Source organism: Rhincodon typus, chromosome 13 (genome assembly GCF_021869965.1).
Source record: "Rhincodon typus isolate 14 chromosome 13, sRhiTyp1.1, whole genome shotgun sequence".
Classification (NCBI taxonomy): Eukaryota; Metazoa; Chordata; class Chondrichthyes; order Orectolobiformes; family Rhincodontidae; genus Rhincodon; species Rhincodon typus.
The window spans coordinates 3,132,414-3,145,199 of NC_063344.1; the positions used below are offsets into that span (position 1 = coordinate 3,132,414).

Sequence of the window (12,786 nt, forward strand, 5' to 3'; positions counted from 1 at the left end):
CTTCACAGATGCTGCCAGACCCGCTGAGCTTTTCCAGCAACTTCTGTTTTTGTTCCTGATTTACAGCATCCGCAGTTCTTTCGTTTTTATTCCATCTAGAAGGATAAGGGCAGCAGATACATGGGAACACCACCCCCTGCAAGTTCCCCTCCAAGACACTCACTATCCTGACTTGGAAATATATCACCGTTCCTTTAGTGTCACTGGGTCAAAATCCTGGAATTCTCTCTGGAAGGGCATTGTGGGTCAACCCACAGCAGGAGGACTGCAGCGGTTCAAGAAGGCAGCTTCTCAAGGACAACTAGAGACAGGCAATAAATGCTGCCCATTCAGTGATGCTCACGTTCCACAAGTGAATGGAGTTTTTTTTTCATATTCTCTTGTTAAGAAGGCATGTGGAATAAAACACTGATTCATTCACAACTGGAGTACTATATGCGATTCTAGTCATTACATTATAGGAGGATGGGATTATAGTGGAGAGGGTACAGAGGAGATTTTGCAGGATGCTGCCTAGCTAGAGGGTCTAAGCTAGGAGGGAAGACAGGATAGTCTGAGGTTAAGAGAGGATCTAATAGAGGTAAGTAAGATTATGAGGGGCATAGAAAGGGTGGATAGGAAGGCATTTCCATTAACACAGGGGTCAATAACCAGGAGAAATAGTTTAAAGGTAAGAGGTAGAAAGCTAAGAGGAGATTTGAGGAGAAACTCTTTCAGCCAGAAGGTGGTGGGAGTGTGAAACTCTTGTCTGAAAGGGTGGTTGGGTCAGAAACTCTCATTATATTTGAGCAGTATTTAGGTCCAACAGTCTACAAAAATCTGCGCAACATTTGGAGGAAGGTGTAGCGTTACACTGAATAAACACTGAATAAAATTTGTTACTGATAGCACCAGATAATGTTAACAACAGTTGGAACTACTTTAATTATTTGCCTACAATGTGAATGTGTGAAGCCTATCATATGTTACAAGTTCATTCACACTTCTTTATATCTGCATAAATAAATATATACACCTTGCTGATTGTGTGTGTGTGGGGGTAGGGGAGTTAGTCCCTTGCAATGATGACTCTTGACCATGGCAAGAACCTGCAAATAGAGTCTGAGCAGGAAACTCTCCTGCTCTTCCCATTTGCTCCAAGTGTATCAGAAGGATTTACAGATTGGTAATCAGTTTGGCCACATTATGACACATTTTCTGCGGTCATTAATTTCTGAGGTGGAACTTGAACCTGGAGCTTCTGGCTCAGAGCTAGGGACACTAACATGGCACCACAAGAGCCTCCTATTTTGATTAAATCTTGAGTGTGAGAAACACTGTCACATCTAATAATATTATAGACTCGTACAAGGAGGTGACCACAACTGGATGTTGAGTAGCTCTATCTGGTTGTGATGTGTCTTTTTGAATTCCTGCACAGAAGAATACAATGATGGTTATCAGCAATATTTCTTTACAAAAACAAAAACAGAAATTGCTGGAAAAACACAGCAGGTCTGGCAGCATCTGTGGAGAGAAAGCAGAGTAAAATGTTTTCGTTCAATGACCCTTCTTCAGTTGTGTTTTTTTAACTTTAATTTTCAACTTTTCAATCACACATGGTTGGGAATTGTTTTAAATTTAGCTGTTTTTTTTTTCTGTTTGGAGCAGGTGCCTTGCCAGAGTTTCACAGAATCATGCAATCTGAAAGTGCGGAGTAACACTTGCTATTGCTGTGACTTGTACAATTGTGCAAAGTAAGTATTTTGCCTTTCTATATAATACAGATGGGTTGTATTTATTTCTATAGAGTGAGAGAGAAGAGGCATATGTGAATGGGAAAGAGATGACTACACACTAACCAAAGGCAACAATGCATAACCATCCTAAAGACAGAAAAAGTCAATTTCAGACAAAAAATGTCTTCCCACAATTTAAATTGCTAATCACAGAATCCCTATGGTGTGGAAAGCAGTCCATTCGGTCCATTAATTCCACACCGACTCTGTGAAGAGCATTCCACCCATATCTACCACAGTGCCCTATCGCTGTAACCCTGCATTTCCCATGGCTAACCCACCTAAGCTACACATCCCTGAACACTATGGGCAATTTAGCATGGCCAATCCACCTAACCTGCACATCTTTGGGCTGTGGGAGGAAACTGGAGCACCTGGAGGAAACCCACGCAGACACAGGGAGAACGTGCAGACTCCACACTCAAGGGTGGAATTGAACCCAGGTCCCTGGCGCTGTGAGACAGCAGTGCTAACCACTGAGCCACTGTGCCACCCATTTGTTTGTTCTCAGCAAGTTTGTTGTGCACTTCTTTATATCTAGTAATTTGATCACTGAGGCAAAGTAGTAATTACTTACAGTAGATACACTAGCTACTAAAAAAAAAGTTAGCTTTACAAGGAACACTAAAGATGAAAATACATCTTCCCTCCACCATAAGGTCAGGAGTGGGGATGTTCGCCGATGATTGCACAATGTTCAGACCATTCATAACTCCTCAGCTACTGAAGCAGTCCGTGTTCAAATGCAACAAGATCTGGACAATATCCAGGCTTGTGCGGACAAGTGGCAAGTGACATTCGTGCCACACAAATACCAGGCTGTGACCATCACCGATAAGAGACAATCTAATCACTGAACGTTGACATTCAATGCTGTTACCATCACTGAATCCTACACTATCAACATCCTTGGCATTACCATTGACCAGGAACTTAACTGGACCCACCACATAAATACAGCGGCTACAAGAAAGGTCAGACGCTAGGAATACTGACTCCCTGTAGGCTGTTGACCATCTGCAAGGCACAATTGAGGACTGTGATGGAATACTCCCTACTTGCCTGGATTGGTGCAGCTCCAACAACACACAAGAAGGGACAGACAATGAATGTTGGCCAGTCAGTGACGCCCATGTTCATGTGTGACTAAAAAAAATCCCTTCTTGAAAGTTGTTTGTAACTCACTTTTTTATGCAATGCAAACCAGATTGCAACAACTCACACTGAGTAAAAGACATTCTCAAGATTTCTCAAAACAATTCCCCAGTATTTCTGCCAATTATTTTATATAATTGTTTTTTGTCAGTCCTGTGTAAATGGTTTCTCCCCATTCACTCAACCAAAATTCCTCATGGTTTTGAGCCCTAACCTGTTATTTAATCTCCCCTTAATTTGCTGTATTTGAAGGAGAACAATCTCAGGTTCACCAACGATCCAAGACCCTTTAAATCCTATTATTCTGTTGGTAAATCTCCCCTATAGTCTAACCAAGGCCTTGTGGTGTATACTGTGCCTGACCTCTGTTGTATCTGACCTTTTCTTAACTGGTTGTAACTGAGCAAAACTTGGGATGTCTGATTGACATGGACAAGTTGGACTGAAGGGTCTGTTTCTGTGCTCTGTAACTCTATGACTCTATTAAAAACACCATTTCCAATGACTGATGACTCTTGCTTTAATGACCATAAATCTCGATCAGTGATGTTTGGTAAACAAGCCCTTTAGCATTTGCTAATTAAAAAATAAGTCACTGGAGCCATCCCAGTGAATGTTTGAGTGTGGAATTCTTCCATCAGGTTTGTGCCAGAAAAGCTCCATCACAACCTGCTCTAAGAAATCACTTCATCAACTAGTGTTTGGTAGAAAACCATTTACCAGTTGTGTTCTTTCCTTTTTGTAGTGGTGACTATTTGAACAATTACTTTGAGTTTGTTGGAGTGAAGAGTTGCCAGGAGATTCAGTCCATTTACATCATGATTTGGCTGGTAACCACACTCAATGTGTCTGCTTTTATTTTGGGAATTGCCACCTCTGCCATTCTTGGGAACTTCAAAAATATGGTAAGGCAAGGAACAATACTTCTTCCTTTCAGGTCTCAGTGATTGTTTTTATTGTGTGTGCTAAACCGCTGTGTAATTGCATAAAGCACATATCGAAGAAAGATCTTGCAGTTTTGTAGCATATTTTACCTCTTTAAATGTTTTTTTATTTATGCCCTCCTGCGTGCGATATGGCACTCCTGCCATGTCAACTGGGATGGATTCAAAACAGAAACAGTTGCTCAACACTGGGCACCCACAGAGCACTGTGAGCCATTAGAAGCATCGTATTCACCCACAGTCTGTAACCTCATGGACCAGCATCCCTCACTCTTGGGGCTTCAGCTCTGATTCAATGAAAAGTGCAGCAGGACATGCGAGGAGCAGGACCAGGCCTACCAAAATGGTAGAAACCTGGTAAAGACACAATACAGAAATATATGCATGCTAAACAGAGGAAGCAGCATGCAGTGCAGTAAAACAAAAATCAAACAATTGATCAGATCTAAGCTCTGCAGTCCTGCCACATCCAGTTGTGAATGGTGGTGGACAATTAAACAACTCACTGGAGGAGGAGGCTCCACAAATATCCCCATCCTCAATGATGGAAGAGCCCAGCACATCAGTGCAAAAGCTAAGGCTGAAGCTTTCACACCAATCTTCAGCCAAAAGTGCCAAGTGGATGATCCGTCGCACCCTCCTCCAGTGGTCCCCAGTATCACAGATACCAGTCTTCAGCCAATTCGATTCACTCCACGTGATATCAAGAAACAGCTAAAGGCTTGGCTACAGCAAAGGCTGTGGGCCCTGACAACATTCCAGCAACAGTACCAAAGATGTATGTTCCAGAACTTGCCGCTGCCTGGTGGTATAAAGTTCTCAGAGTCCCTCTTACAGAGGTGTCCTCTTGCAGCATGATGTGCTTAGGGAAACATGCTACACTGCATAGTGCCTGTGATTGAAAAGTACACACGTAAGCTGCAGGAGCTACAATAACATTGAATTCTTCACTGCCACAAGACCCACATTTCATCCTTATGTTATGGGAGCTGCCTTAGGCCTCACAGCCTGATAGTTGCAGATCACCAGCTGTCGCCATTTACTCTCAGTTAATCACCACCCATCATCAACAACCCTCTCTCCATCATAAGATCAGTGGGGACGCTTGTTGCTGCCAGAGCAGTGTTCAATATCATTCACAAATCCTCAGATATTGGAACAGTCTGTGCCCACATACAGAAGGACCCTGCACACCATTAACGTTTGGGTGGATAAGTAGCAAGTAACATTTACGTGATGCAAGTGCCAGGCAACAAAGACCTCCAACAGTAGAGAATCCAATCATTTTCCTTTGGAGTTCAAAAACACTACCATTGCTGAATTCCTCACTCTTAACATCTTGGGATTTATCACTGACCAGAAAAAGACCCATCCACATAAATACTTTGACTGCAAAAGCTGGTCAGAGGCTGGGAATTCTGTAGACCTAACTCACCTCTTGATTTCCCAAAGCTTGTCCACCATCCCAAAGCTGCAGATCAGGAGTGCAGTACAATACCGTCCCATTGGCTTGGATGAGTGCAACAACAATCAAGAAGGTCAAAACCGTCTGTGAGAAAGTAACCCACTTGATCACTTTCCAAACCCACAACCACTACCACTGAAAAGAACAAGGGCAGGAGATGCACGGGAACACCAGCCCCCTGCAAGTTCCCTTCCAAGCCACTCACCATCCCGATTTGGAAATATAATCGCCGTTCCTTTGGAATTCCCAAATAGCAGTATGTCTACCACACCACTTGGACTATGATGGTTCAAGAGGACACTCATTAACCGTTTTCCCAAGGGATATCAGCGACGGGAAATAAATGCTGGCCTAGTCAGTGAAACTCACACCTTGTGAAAGAATATAAAAAAGTACCTTTAGTTAATAATTGTACCCCGGTTCACACCAAGTCACCTTTCTTATACATAGAACATAGAACATTACAGCGCAGTACAGGCCCTTTGGCCCTCGATGTTGTGCCGCCCTGTGAAACTAATCTGAAGCCCATCTAACCTAAACTATCCCATTATCATCCATATGTTTATCCAATGACCATTTAAATGCTCTTAAAGTTGGCGAGTCTACTACTTTTGCAGGCAGGGCATTCCACGCCCTTACTACTCTCTGAGTAAAGAACCTACCTCTGACATCTGTCCTTTATCTATCACCCCTCAATTTAAAGCTATGTCCCCTCGTGCTAGCCACCACCATCCGAGGAAAAAGGCTCCCACTGTCCACCCTATCTAATCCTCTGATCATCTTGTATGTCTCTATTAAGTCACCTCTTAACCTTCTTCTCTCTAACGAAAACAGCCTCAAGTCCCTCAGCCTTTCCTCATAAGACCTTCCCTCCATACCAGGCAACATCCTGGTAAATCTCCTCTGCACCCTTTCCAATGCTTCCACATCCTTCCTATAATGCGGGTGACCAGAACTGTACGCAATACTCCAAGTGCGGCCGCACCAGCGTTTTGTACAGCTGCAACATGACCTCATGGCTCCGAAACTCAATCCCTCTACCAATAAAACTTAACACACCATACGCCTTCTTAACAACCCTATCAACCTGGGTGGCAACTTTCAGGGATCTATGCACATGGACACCGAGATCTCTCTGCTCATCCACACTACCAAGAATCTTACCATTAGCCCAGTACTCTGTATTCCTGTTACTCCTTCCAAAGTGAATCACCTCACACTTTTCCGCATTAAACTCCATTTGCCACCTCTCAGCCCAGCTCTGCAGCTTATCTATGTATGATGTATATACATCATGATTTTTCTATTTTTCTATGCAATATCAACATCAATGCCAAGCAAATAGAGCACTATGTAGCATTTGTCATTGAAATTCCTTCAGTTAGTCCCTGAAAAATTAACAAGTAATGTTGATTGGGTAAATCAACTGCATAAGATTAGAAACAGTTAATGTCAATGGTAGGAATTTATCCCAGTTTATTAGCTTTGTAAACTGAATGTTTTATTGCAGGAGCCAAGCAGGAACAAGACTGTTCAAGTATCCAATAAAGTCACATTCCATACTGGACAATGTTTAAAGCTAAAATTTCAATAAATAAGTTAAATTTTAAAGTATTTGAAGTACAGTAAAAAGCACTGAAAACAGCAGTATTAATAGACAATAATGTTTAACTTAATAATTCAAAGGGACATAAAAATGGATGTACTTTATGGAGCAAAAAGTCAGTGTATCATTTTCAATGTGATTGTGCTATTTATTGTAATATTTAGCAGACATAATTGATATTACATCCTGATTGCCGAATCTTTTTTCATTTGGCAATTATTTCCTTGAAGTTGATTGCATTTAGAAAAAAAAAAATTGCAGCATTTTACTGTGAACCTCTTTGCAATATAGGAAGAATATTATTTAAGCCAGTATGTTAACTGTTATGACCCTTACGTTACCAATTAAGATATTGCTTGCTTTGAAACTTTCTGCTTGTGCTTTTTCAAGGAGTCTCTCATTGGACCTGATGTTAGTGTCCAGCTATTGAACTTTCAAAATTCCAGGTGTAAGGCCAAAGAGCAGGCACAGAGCCAGCCCAGTATATCTCCCTCAGCACCTCTCCTTCTACAAGAAGAAGGTGGAGACACAATGCAGCAGGTGTGTTGTCTTTCTGATTTGTGCATTTAAAAGCTCGCATACTATTCCAAAGTGACTGCACCTGAGATCTACTGAAAGTTAGAAATAATTTATGATTTGACCTATTTCTGTTGAAGTCTCGGCTCATGCTGGATTAGTTGAATTCAGTAACACTTCACTACATCTGGGAATAGTCAGTGAAGAAAAAATATTTTCTTTTTCCATTCAAATACTGACATCAATTTAACTAGCCTTAAATGTTATGACCTTACAAGTGCTTATCCAAGTACTTTTTAAAGGTTGTGAGGTTTCCCTCCTCAACTACCCTCCCAGGCAGTGCATTCCAGATACCCGACCACTCTCTGGGAGATGAAGCTTTTCCTCATCTCCCCCCCAAACCTCCTGTCCTTCACCTTAAAATTATTCCCCCTTGTTATTGACCCTTCAACCATGGGCCCAGCTGTGCCCTATCCACCCTGTTCATGGCCCTCAATCTGATACACATTGATTAAGTCCCAGTCAGATGGTGCCTTGAGAGAAGGGAGGTGATGGCCTAGCAGTATTATCACTGGACTGTTAATCCAGAAACTCAGGTAATGTTCTGGGGATCCGGGTTTGAATCTTGCCATGGCAGATGGTGGAATTTGAATTCAGTAAAAATCTGGAATTAGGAATCTAATGATGACCGTGAGTCCATTGTCGATTGTCACAAAAACCATTTGGATTCACTAATGACCTTTAGGGAAGAAAACTGCCATCCGTACCCTGGTCTGACCTATATGTGACTCCAGACCGACAGCAATGTGGTTCACTCTTAACTGCCCTCTGGGATGGGCAATAAATGCTTGCTTGGCCAGTGATATCATCATCCTGTGAATGAATTTTGAAAAATTCAAGACCGCCTCTCTCAACTTACTCTCAATGTTTGAACTAAAAACTTCCAAATCTAAGTGGTCCAAGAGGATCATCCTGTCTCTGAACTTGTTTCAATGTAAATGGGACAGAAATCCAAATGTTCACATTTCTTAGTCTGTAACCTTTTTGTAAGGAATTGGAGTCTGGATCTTCACAAGACAAATTTACAAAATCAATTTCAAACATTTCTCTATTCTTAGTTCAGTGACATAACTGTGATAAAAGCTGACTGGTGGAGATCCATTTCTATAATTAAAAATGTAAGTTTGATTAGAAGAGGAGTTTGAAATCATTGCAATTAACATTTATAGAATTATGGATAATTGTCCTTTAAGGAACACAAGTATGGATCATTACTGTTGTCTCTCTCTCTCTCCCCAGAGGCCCTCTGTTCATTACATGTCAGTGCCAGCAACTACATCTTTAACATGTTGTAATCATAGCCACATGAAGATAAATAACAACCCTCCACCATTTGCTCCATTGTATAACTTCTTGCCAGAAAAGCCACTGGGATATCTGATATGATCAGTGATTAGCCACTTGTGTGTACAGTGAACAGCCCCAGCCTACAGAGAGGCTTAAAAAGATTAGACCAAAGAGATGACTTTGATGGATATGAAAACTAGTGACTGTGAGTCAGCAGCAACTTTTAAATCCTTCCAGATTCTTATTTCCTTTGTCTTCAATTTTCATTGACTGCAATGTTTAATGGCTATTAGAATCGCCTGTTTGACAAAACCATCTTCCATTGTTTCACCAGAAGCATATATATTCCACAAAATCTCTTTGAATGAGTTAAAAGATTTAAAGCTACCCTATTGATTTATTTAGCCATTGTGTCATCAGTATGTCACACATACGATGTAGACAATGCATAATATTGAAGTATTGGCTCTCTGTTACGACATTGTAAATATTTATATCATGCAAACGGTATTTTCAAAAGATCAGCTGTTTAATAGAATCCATTTACAAAGAAAGTGCCTGTAATATCACAGGACGGAACAATATTCCTGTACTCCTATTTGCAGTTATCATCTGTAGCTAATCCAATTTCAACCCACAAGGAACAGTGCAAAAGAATCATATGGACCAATAGGACTTCAGTTTCTGAAGTACCATCAACCTCATTGTGCTGGTCTGAATGGACTGTATGTTTCAGGATTAATCTTTCTAGTTTCCAGTTGTCTTCTCCACCTGAATCCTTTATAGACCTGAAGCTATAAAATACCGCTGCTTTTGTCTGAAATCACACCAACTTGCTGCTGCTGTACTCATGTGTATTGGCTTCAATTCCACTCTCCTCCAATTGTCTTGAATTTCCCTATTGCCATAATCTCCTTCAGCCCTAAAGCCCTCTCAGTCGCTGTGTTCTTCCAACTCTAGCCTTTTGTGCATCTCCCAGTTCACCCTACAATTACTGGCCATTCCGTCAATTCTACACTCTGAAGAGCCTTGCTAAAATGCTCCCTTTGCTTTGCAATGTAATCCAATCCAGAATCACAGCACACAAGGAGATAAAGAGGTTTGCTGTGTCTGACATTCTAAATCAGCAACACATCTAGTGGCATTACCTCACCCTCTCCCTATTCATTGTGGCGACAGGTTCATTCAAGACTTTGAAAAGAGAATTCGATTATTATCTAAGAAAGAAGAATCCACAAGTGAACAGGAAGAAGATATTGTTCGACACTGCATTCCAGACCCTCAGCAGTCCCTGCATGAAAGTTCTTCCCTATGTTGTCATTACATCTTTTGCAAATGATGTTGAATCTGTTCCCCTGGGTTCTTGGCCATTTCACTACTGTGAACAGTTTCTCCCTATCCCCTTTGTCCAGGCCCTTCACAATCTTGAACCCCTCCATGAAATGTCCTCTCAACTCCCCTCTCCGGGGCAAACTGGCCTGAATTTCCCAATCTAGCTATGCAATTGAACCTCTTCATCACTGGAATAATTGTTTTGAATCTTTTATGCACTGTCTCCAGTGCCCCTACACTGTTCTGAAAATGTGATGGTTAAAACCAGACACAATACCCAATTAAGGCTGGACCCTGATTTGTATAAATTTGACATATCTTCCTCACTCTTGTTCTGTGTCCTGACGATCTTATCTCTCAGGATGTGGAAACAAATACTTCTCACCTCAAGTCAAATCCTAGGTCTTTATCTTAGAAAAATCTGGCATCAATTTCATGCAAGACTAACAGGAAGTGGGCTGTGCAGCACCTTCGGTGGATCACGTGACTCGCGTTAAGAAGGTAAGTATTTCAGCACAAGGTGCAGAGCTGGATGAACACAGCAGGCCAAGCAGCATCATAGGAGCAGAAGGGCTGACATTTTGGCCCTAGACCCTTCATCAGAAATGGGGATGGGGATGGGGATGGGGATGGGGATGGGGATGGGGATGGGGATGGGGATGGGGATGGGGGTGGGGGTGGGGGAGGGGGTGGGGGTGGGGCTTGAGGTGGGAGGAGGGGATAGGTGGGAGGAAGAACAGATTAGGGAGGCGGGGACGAGCTGGACTGGTTTTGGGATGCGGTAGGGGGAGGGGAGATTTTGAAGCTTGTGAAATCCGGTCACATTTGGACATTGTTTTTCCGCCGCCTCCGCCTCCACACTTACTTCTTCAACCGTGAACCTAACCCTCCCTCTACTGACCCCTTCTCCAGCCTCCAACACACCCCATCCTCCTGGACACCACCCCAAGGCCTCTTACCCTCCCTTGACCTCTTCATCTCCAACTGCCGTTGAGACATCAATCGCCTCAACCTCTCCACCCCTCTCACCCACTCCAACCTCTCCCCCGCAGAACGTGCAGCCCTCCGCTCCCTCCGCTCCAATCCCAACCTCACCATAAAACCTGTGGACAAGGGAGGCGCAGTTGTAGTATGGTGCACTGACCTCTACATCGCCGAGGCCAGACGCCAACTCTCCGACACCTCCTCCTACCGCCCCCTTGATCATGACCCCAACCCCGAGCACCAAGCCATCATCTCCCAAACCATCCACAACCTCATCACCTCAGGTGACCTCCCACCCATGGCCTCCAACCACATCGTTCCCCAACCCCGCACCGTCCGCTTCTATCTCCTTCCCAAAATCCACAAACCTGAATGCCCTAGTCGACCCATTGTCTCCGCCTGCTGCTGCCCCACCGAACTTATCTCCAACTATCTGGACTCCATTTTCTCCCCCGTGGTCCAGGAACTCCCTACCTACATCCGTGACACCACCCACGCCCTCCACCTCCTCCAGAACTTCCAATTCCCCGGTCCCCAACACCTCATCTTTACCATGGACGTCCAGTCCCTATACACCTGCATTCCCCATACAGATGGCCTAAATGCCCTCTGCTTCTTCCTGTCCCGCAGGCCCAACCAGTCCCCCTCCACTGACACGCTCATCCGCTTGGCCGAACTCGTCCTCACCCTCAACAACTTCTCTTTCAATTCCTCCCACTTCCTACAGACAAAGGGGGTAGCCAGGGGTACCCGCATGGGCCCAAGCTATGCCTGCCTCTTTGTAGGTTACGTGGAACAATCCCTCTTCCGTACCTAAACTGGCCCTAAACCCCACCTCTTCCTCCGTTACATTGATGACTGTATCGGCACCGCCTCGTGCCCCCACGAGGAGCTCGAACAGTTCATCCACTTCACCAACACCTTCCACCCCAACTTTAAGTTCACCTGGACCATCTCTAATACCTCTCTCCCCTTCCTGGACCTCTCTGTCTCCATCTCCGGCAACCACCTGGAAACCGATATTCATTTCAAGCCCACCGACTCCCACAGCTACCTAGAATACACCTCCTCCCCCCCACCTTCCTGCAAAAACGCCATCCCCTATTCCCAATTCCTTCGCCTCCGCCGCATCTGCTCCCAGGATGAGGCATTCCACTCCCGTACATCTCAGATGTCCTCGTTTTTCAAGGACCGCAACTTCCCCCCTTCAGTGGTCGAGAACACCCTCGACCGTGTCTCCCGCATTTCCCGCAACTCATCCCTCACACCCCGTCCCCGCAATAACAACCAAAAAAGAATCCCCCTCGTCCTCACGTACCACCCCACCAACCTCCGGATCCAACGCGTCATCCTCCGACACTTCCGCCACCTGCAATCCGACCCCACCACCAAAGACATCTTTCCCTGCCCACCCTTATCTGCTTTCCGGAGGGACAACTCTCTCTGTGACTCCCTTGTCTGCTCCGCACTCCCCTCCAGCCCTACCACACCCGGCACTTTTCCCTGCAACCGCAGGAAGTGCTACACCTACCCCCATACCTCCTCCCTCACCCCCATCCCAGGCCCCAAGAAGACTTTCCACATCAAGCAGATGTTCACCTGCACATCTGCCAATGTGGTATACTGCATCCGCTGTACCCGGTGTGGCTTCCTCTACAT

At 44.1% G+C, this 12,786-nt stretch overlaps 1 protein-coding gene across 2 annotated transcripts in view; it reads left to right on the plus strand.

Annotated features, from left to right (window-relative positions):
• Window positions 1–10,685, plus strand: part of LOC109938244 (transmembrane protein 255B) — a 40,334-nt gene extending 29,649 nt beyond the window's left edge. The window contains exons 6-9 of one of the 2 annotated variants that reach the window (XM_020536686.2): window positions 1,651–1,736; window positions 3,679–3,838; window positions 7,339–7,488; window positions 8,764–10,685. In XM_020536686.2, coding sequence (XP_020392275.2) covers window positions 1,651–1,736; window positions 3,679–3,838; window positions 7,339–7,488; window positions 8,764–8,910 — 543 coding nt within the window. In that variant the 3' untranslated portion in view covers window positions 8,911–10,685. The remainder of the gene's footprint in view (window positions 1–1,650; window positions 1,737–3,678; window positions 3,839–7,338; window positions 7,489–8,763) is intronic. The other variant, XM_048604615.1, reaches the window with a different exon arrangement.
• Window positions 10,686–12,786: the final 2,101 nt, after the last annotated feature.